Below are 8,426 nucleotides of genomic sequence, written 5' to 3' on the forward strand. Positions count from 1 at the left end.
ACGGAAAATCCACGCAAACCCAGGCGCGACGCTTGCACCCAAGCAGCCTTCTTGGTCGATGAGGCTACGGTGGGCGTTGATTTACTAATGTCCTCCATGGCTACGGAGCTCAATTCCGGTCAGGGTCTCCTTGACTTTTTGCACTTGATCCTTTGAAAAGTGTTCACGCAAAAGATAGCTCTCAGGAGGCTCGCACAGTGTAAATACGATCGCTATCCGAGTTCGGCATTGACGCGGAGTTCCAAGGAGTTGACAGGACAGGCAGTTGAAGCCAGAGGCCCAGGACATCTGATGCCCCTCCCCAAAAGAGTTCGTATTATTGAAGAGAGACTGTGCGATTACGCATGAATGAAGGTTACTGTTATCGATGAAGCCGGGCATGACAAGAAGCGACATGCCGGAATCGCAGCTGGCCAAAGTTGACCGACTAACGAGCGGGATCCCGTTAAAACCCGGGTAGATCTGGTAGGATACTGCGCCGAAAATTAGACACCTCAGTGAAAGAAAAAACCGCAGGTACACGCTTCAGTGAGATGCTTTTCCCTTTTCTTTTTTCTTTGGGGAAGGTGTTCACCCTCGATCTGCTCCGCTCTGACCTGCTAGCACATGGGCAACAGCCATGCAGACAAGTTTGCCGGCCGCGCAACTGACACGCGCGTCAAAGCTGGATTGAGAAATCCACGACTGCAAGACATACACGGTCCAACGGAGGAAAAGTCAGCTCCACTTCACTAGCTTTTTTCAGAATGCCGAAAAAATTCAGGGGAGTAATGCTGGAATCAAGTGGTGGATCCACCACGTACTAACCACGCTCGACCGAAAATCCAGCGAAGTACACGGCTGCAAGACATACACGGTCCAACGGAGGAAAAGTCAGCTCCACTTCACTAGCTTTTAGGGTTTACTTTGGCTGTTCAGTTACCAGCGAAACGATTCGTGCAGATCACCACCCTGGATGGGCGAACTCCTCTTCGATGGGCCGAAGAACACATTCGCAAACCGGGTAAACTGAGGCAATCCGTGGACAGCGTCTAACTGTGCGGCCGCCGAGGCCCAGTGGCTGATTTCCCCCGGGCAACACTGGTCGTTACAACAGATCGCCAGCACACAGTTTGCTGTCTGCGTCTGCTGGCACACGACCGGGTGGCCTTTTGTTTTCACAGTCATTGTTTTTGTCGCTCGCCCTGTACCGTCTGTCACTACAGGGAAGGTTACGGCTGTGGCATGCCCCTGCTGAAACACCTGCGGGCCGTTTAAAGGCAGTAGTATGGCCTGACGCGGCAGCTCTCCCTTGTCTCTCCTCTTCCGCGAAGCTATACCCGCCTACCCTCAAAGGATGGGGCACACATTTAAGCATCACACTGTCGCCAGCTGAGCGGTGTCCGGGTGTTAGTGGACGTGGGCCCCGACCTGCATCGACTTCACGGGCTGGATCCGCTGCATGCTCTGATTATCGCTGGAATTTCTCAATATTCGCAGGAAATCAACCAGACAGTAACACAGAAACACATGGAGGCCAAATCGTATCTGCCCACCGTAAGCCATTGCAAGCCTGATGTATATACCAAGCATTAAGTCGTTTGTTGTGTGACGATTATCATTGTTCCAAAAAGTGCTAAAAAGTATCCACGCACCGACTGCCCGCTCTGAAGGAACGAACTACCTCTGCTCGTTACTCGCTCTACCTTGACTTCTTGCCATTCCTGCGTCCGCTTGGCGAGTCGCCGTCCCCTTTCCATCCGTGCTTCATCAGGAAGTTGGCAAACGATTTCCTCAGCTATAATTCCCGGCAGATTCTACACACTAAGTCACTGGGATGTGGGGCGCATACGGTTCTTCGCGGCGTTGTTGCTGCAGGGCGGTTCGTCCGTAAGTGTATATTCCAAGTCAGTCGGCACAGCTACATGCTCTGACACAGCTTGCCTGACTTTCTTGGGTGCGGCAATGCCACGGGATATCTGTAGGGCCTCGGTTGCGCACATGCGTTACCCGTCGTTTGAGCACGAGCAACATGCAGTAGAGTGTGGTAAGCGTCTAGAATTTGAAGGCGCTCACTTACGTTGGGCACTACGGGCGTAGACGACGGCAGATCAGCCGAGGGCCCATCATTTCTGCCATCTGCACGGAATCGAGTTGTCGAGAGAAACACAAACCACTGCGAAGCAGCAAAAGCACTTGCTCAGCTGGATGTGGCTATTTGTTTGGGTGAAATCAGTGACGTTTGGGATTTGACTTCTCACACCCGAAACCGTGTAAAGCGAACCACAGTTTTCCGATGTCCAGGCAAACAGCAAGTCACCTGACCTAAGTCATGACCCCCTAAATGCAATTCGAGTTCGTCCAGGTTGAGAGGACTCGTCAACCACGTGTGCTTCAGAGATTCCTTGAGTGCCTTTTTTCGATTGTACGGCTGCCGATGAACGGGCTTGCCACGCCTCTCTCTCTAGCACCCCGTAGATCCCTGTCTGGTTGCTGCTGAATCGAGTAGGCCCCCGCATTTTCCCCAGAACTCCACGGATGCACTGCTCGCTTGTCCGCATTTCTTCGAGACCCGATGGCACAAAGCGTACCCCTTCTGTCGGACGTGTAGCCTTGTAATTGGTGCCGCCGTTCTGTAGGTTGTCATGTCAACATGTGATTCAAGGCATGTTTGGCCCTACCACGCGCCGGTTCGTACTGGCCCGACGGCTTCATTAGAGGGCCCCTGACACACTCAGCCACTCACGCGATATTGAAGGGAAATTTTGATTCGACAACGGACCCCAATGCCACAGTTGCTGCTCTCTCTTTCGCAGTTTTCGGACGGGTTCGTCCCTTCTCCTCCCTCTTTTCTAATCTGTGCAGTGTAGAGCACTCGGTGGGCGGATTTGGGGCAGAGTTCTGGGGGCGCACTCCTCTGAACCGAAGCTCAGCTGCTTCTAAATCTACCCAGAGCTCAGAAATCACGACTGGATCAAACAAACATTCCCCCTACTGCCCGCACTTTTCAACCCTTTAGATGCGTTTTTCCGTTCGTGGCTAAAAAGTGAGCAGCAATGGCCTTGTCCGCGGTTCCGGGCTGTACAGGAACGGAACCTTGCGCCAGCAATAAAATACCGGGTGGCGCCTGGTCCGGAAGGGTTCAAGGGAGCAGGAAAGTGAACCATCACGGCGCGCCCGTTGAGAACAACCGGCAGAGGCATGCGCGTCGTTCCCGCGCACACGTTTGTTCGAGAATCCGATGCCTGGTGATGTGAGGAGACCGACTCTCTGCGGCTTCTTCTTGACGGAAAAAAGCGAGATGAACAACTGAACGTACACGATTTTTCTCGCGCCGAACATGAACGCAGAGTAGGGAAACTGGGGGGAAGCGAGGATACTCCGGGCCGCCTCCAAAGTATCTACGCCGTCCAGTATCGACTGGTGTATATCGCGCATCACCCGCCGACGGAAGCCTGTGTGTGGCGCGTCCGTTTGCTCTCCGTTTTTGCGTCAAGGCGAGTGGATTCTTTTTTGCATCTTTCTGTGGTGATTCCCACAAGTTGTCTTCCACGACGGTCAGTATATACCCTGTGGCGGGTGATTCCCTCTCCTCGCTTCATGTAAGCACGATGTCGGGTGAGTCGGGGTAGGGTTTTCCCCGGTGTTTTGTCATGTGGCCGACTATTCCAATTGTCCGCTTCAAGTGTCGCTCATATACTCCCTCGCGGTCGCCTGCCGGTTTTAAGGGGGATTTTTGCAATCCTTTTGTCAAGTAGGAAGGAAGACCCTCTCTCTCGTGTGCTTCAATTTCTCCGGCCTTCACCCCGGCGGTGTCCGGGCCACTTCGGCGCCATGGCGGGGGGGAGGCCCCCTGTAACACTCTCATTGTCGCCATCAGACCCGTTTCTTTCCTCGTATCTGCCTTCTCCACCGCGTAAGACCGCCGTTTTCCTACTGATTCTTGCCTTCTTGTACACGCCGATCCCTTCGTTGGCGGCGTTTGCGGGCCCGACAGGAACACAGTCCGCCCCATCAAACGATTCTGCCAGCGCGAGTTCGCGTGGAGTGCGGAAGCAGCGACATGGACCTTCTAGAGATTTTTTTTCGAGTCCCTCTTCGCCCACGCGGCTCGAGGCGAGAGATCGGTCTTCCGCTCCTTCTGTTGAAGAACGATCTGTAGGTTTTGAAAAGGGGGGAGAACACCTTGTCCACTCCCGAAAGCCCGGTAGAGATGGTGCGCCGTACAGTGCGACAGGAAACCAGAAGGCTCTGCGGACGAAGAAATTGCGAGAAGGCAGTTTCCGGAAATCAAGGAAGCACTCGAGAGTTCGCAGAGGATCCGTTGCTGAGGAGTCTCCTCGGCTTTCGGAAAAACAGACTGAAAACACGCCTCTGCTGAGCCGGCGCCCCCACGACAGAGTTGATGCGAATTTCCCGGACAATGCTGACAGTTTCTCTCGAGGCTCGCGCTCAATCGCCAAGCGGAGAGCAGTTCACACCGACGGACTCGATTGGCAGCCACCGCTGCACGATGGGTCGCACAGCAAAAACTATGGGGGTCCGCAGGGTGATCTTATTCGCCGGGGCGGCGAGCCAGGGCCGAGCCCTTCCAAGTTGAAAACCATATCCGAGCAACTGTCAACATCGTTTCCTGTTTTCGGGTTGGCCGATGGCGACGAGACAGGAGGAAGAACGGCCGTCGGGCAACGTGAAACGGATGAAAGAGGAGCAAAGCAAGACACAACAGGACCGTTCCGGACTTCGTGGAACAAGGCAAAGGCGTCTATGGAGGCGTTGTTCAAACCGAACGTTGAAGACGAGGCCGCTCGTCGAACGCCTTTGACCTCAGATCTATTCGGCCAGAATTTCGCTGTAGGTTCTCGGGATTCCACATCCCCCAATACTCTGCCTTTTTCTTTCCAGCAAACCCCTGGAAACGCAGGCGGAGGCAGTTTTTCTCCAGACCCGCATGCACAAGGCGGCGCGAGTCCGATCCTCGCGGGACACATCGGCGGTTCCGCCGACGCTCTGCTGGCTCTTCTCGCTAGAGACAGCGAGAACAACTACGGTGAACCCCGACTGTCACCTCCGGACCTTGAGGGGAAGCCTGCTTTTTGGCATCCACGCGACACGAGAGAAAGCGGAGAGTACGAGCTGAAGCCGCGAGACGAGTTCCCAAAATTGCCTGCCAGCCACGTTCCGGCAGACCTTTCGTCTCTGCGGCCAAGTTCGCCCTCTGCGGCGATTCCATCCCCGCTCACCGAACATGCATATCCGCTTTTTTCGTCTCCCGCTTTCACTGAAGCGGCCCAAGCACCGGTCAGCGGTTCCACTTGGCTGACAAATACAGACGCCCCGATCGGCACATATCGTGGCGTGCTCTCGGAGGAGCCGCCTCGCCTGTCCACGTTTGGCGACGGAGAGCCCATCCCTTCCACGGATCTGCCAGGTGTTGACGGGAAGTACCCAGCTTCTTTTCCTGTGAGGGCGTCTCCTCTTCAGCCCTTTCTGAGGGACCAAGCTGAGAAGGCGGCAAAAGTGCTGCGAGAATTATCCTCGTCAAACCCCCTTCCGCCGGAACTTGACGAAGGTGACGTTCCACGGGGTAGCGGGCTTTTCGGGCCTGGACCTTCCCAGCAGGGGGAAAATGAGCATTTGGCCTCTCCACGTGATTCCCAGACGCACCAGACTCAGCCGAGTATTCTTCCTCAAGAAGAACCCGACTCTGGAGCCGTCACGGAACGTCACCAGCGCACTGAACGCGAAGGTGACAGCGTTCCACGTCCCCACGCTGTTACTGGCGAGACGCCCGATCAGGATAGTGGCCAGCTGCGAACGCAGGTTGAAAAAGGCAGTGCACAAACGCCCCACTCCGAGCAACAGCCTCGAGTTGCCAAATTTCGAATGGGTCCACTTAAAAGTACCTCTGCTCCAGGGACTCACTGTTTTGTGGCCTTCCTTTCTGCGCTTTCCGACGAGTCTCAGCAGCAAAATTTGCTTGGAGTTGCCGAGCAAGACGCAGAACTCACGGAGACTCTTGCCGCGTTGTCGGATACAGATGATGGGCGGCCATTCTCGAGCTTTGTCCCTGCTCTTGCTGGCCTGGGCTTCGCTTTGAGGCGTCTGGGAGTGCCCAAGAATGGAGAGGCCGTGTTCAAGGTGGGGATTCTGGCACGTAAGTTTCGATATCTCCTGGAGATGTACGCAGAGCGGCTTTCGACCGGAATCTATCGGAGAGACGCAGAATCAGTCGGCATGTATCTGACCCAGGAGGTTTCAGATGCCTTTCATAGTCTCGTGGAATATTTCGAGATACAGAAGGATGCGTTCCAGCAGTCGGGAGTCCCAGGCCTCGATCAGCTGTTTTCAGACATTACTCTCTACCAGCGTGTTGATAAACTTCTTGGCTTGTACTGCCCGCCGTACGTGGATATGGTGCAGCACGAGGACGGCTCAAGCGCCCTCGATTTTAGTCTCCTTCACGCAATTCACGCAGATCCATCGGCAAGGAAATTCAAGAGGCAGGGACTCCTCGATAGCCCGGTCACGTCTCTGGACAGCGGTCCGATGCAAGGTGGTGCCAAGGCCAGCAGACGAGTTGACGGTGAAGAGAGCAGGACGCCGGCACACGAAGAGGAAGACTCCCGCAGACGGAGGGATCCTGGCCGCAGGCAGGGTGCGAGTGAGGAAAACACCGACGACATGCGCCTCCTAGCAAGGCTCCTGGGGCAAGAACGCGGAAGCGACACCGGTGAAAGGCAAGCCTCAAAGCTAAACAAAATACTTCCCGTTCTGGTTGCCTGGGAAAAAGCTAAAGCACAAGAAGAGGCAGCAATAAGAGCGACGTTACTGAAGAAGGAAGGACATCCGACTGCAAGGCAAGCTGGACTGGGAGCGGTCTCGACGATGAGGAATGTTCGAGAAGATAAGGCAATCGCCGCACCCGGTGCGCGACTCGATGAAAACCGCGTCAGCTCAAGAGTACCTTCTGGAAGCTACAAAGCGACCGTGGGTGAAAGCTACCAGACCCATCCGTTGTCTTCCACTGAAAGGCCTGGTGACGGGACTGGTGACGTATCACCTGCTGTCCTCTTGCGATCAGGCATTGAGAGGACCGAAGGGGACGGAAGAGAGCAAGACCGAGAGCGCCGCACTCGCTCGCGCCTGCCTGGAAGTCCCTCCGCGACGGCACAGAACTCTGGGGCCCCCGCGGATGGTGACAACCCGATTGAAGCCACTGACTTGCCTGAAAGGGAGCAAAACAAAACGGCGAAACAGAGGCAGAAAGATAAACGAAAGAAACCGACAAAGACGCTCGATCGTTTCCAGGTTGTGCCTTCAGTGTCCAAGGCGTCGACGGCACGAGCACCAGGCGGCCCGCGAGAGGGCGCGGAGGACTTCAGTGTCCGAACAACCCAACAGGCGAGCCAGGGTAACGAGAGAGAGCGTGAAATAAGGCGACCCAAGGACGGCAAACCAAGTCGTCATCTCCTGCGGAAGACCGCTGCAGCCCCGGAAACGGACGCTGTGAGAACGGCGACCGACTTGCAGAGAAGGGAACAGCATGCGGGTAAGAAGGCGCAGTTTACAAACGATGCCTCCAAGCAAGACAATGACTCCAGCAAAGGCGACAGCGCTGACAAGGACGCCCAGACGAAATCCAAAGTCAAACAGTCGACGAGCCCCGCAGGCTTCGGGAAACAGGCATCGTCGGGGACGATACAAGTCCGCGCGTCTCACGCAGTGTTTATGACATCTCGAGAGCTCGCGTTCCCTCGAGCGACTGCGACGCTCGTGGTTCCCCCCGAGCAAGCCGCGATGGCGCAACGTGGAGCAACGGTCCTAACGGGAACAGGGGCGTTACGTGGACAGGCTGCTCCGGAGAATCCGAAAGCGTCCAGCCTTCCGGCCCGTGCAGGGATGACGTCCCCGAACTCTCGGGCGGACTCGCTCGCCTAACGAACAAAACGGAGACATGCAGCCGATGATTCTGGCGTAGGTCGACTGTGACGCGCGAATCCGCTGTTAGCGGAGGGCCCTCGCCAAAAAGGTCGGCCGCGTCAAAGGCGGTGAAGTGTTAGGGAACGGAAACGTGGTGGGGACCGAGGAGCGTCTGTGGGAAAGAAACAAAGCTAGCAGAAGGAAACAAAGTATCAGAAGTGAAGACACCTAGAGTGTGAAACACCGGAATAACTGGACCAAAGATAAAAACGTCAGGGAAGCAGCGAAATCGAGGCGCGCCGGACACTGGTGGCGGCAAACGGCTGTGGCACATTCGCGGAGAGCTGAAAGGGTCGAAAACGGCCATCCACGTCCTGAGTGTGTTTCCACACGCTCCATGCCGAGAATGGCTCCGTCTATAGAAAGCAGTCGAGTGGGGTCGGGTGGTGTACAGCATAATCAGAAAGAACTTGGTCGTCTGTATCGCATAACTTTGGAGTAACCCCGTTCGACAACACTCCATC

General features: G+C 55.6%; 1 protein-coding gene across 1 annotated transcript; it reads left to right on the forward strand.

Annotated features, from left to right (window-relative positions):
- Nucleotides 1-3,813: 3,813 nt before the first annotated feature.
- Nucleotides 3,814-7,920, forward strand: NCLIV_053260 (putative platelet binding protein GspB; the record flags this gene model as incomplete). The annotated part of the gene is made up of 1 exon (XM_003884879.1): nt 3,814-7,920. One exon carries the CDS (start codon nt 3,814-3,816, stop codon nt 7,918-7,920), a length of 4,107 nt encoding a protein of 1,368 aa, XP_003884928.1.
- Nucleotides 7,921-8,426: the final 506 nt, after the last annotated feature.

The sequence above is a fragment of the Neospora caninum genome, chromosome XI (genome assembly GCF_000208865.1).
Source record: "Neospora caninum Liverpool complete genome, chromosome XI".
Taxonomy (NCBI): domain Eukaryota; phylum Apicomplexa; class Conoidasida; order Eucoccidiorida; family Sarcocystidae; genus Neospora; species Neospora caninum.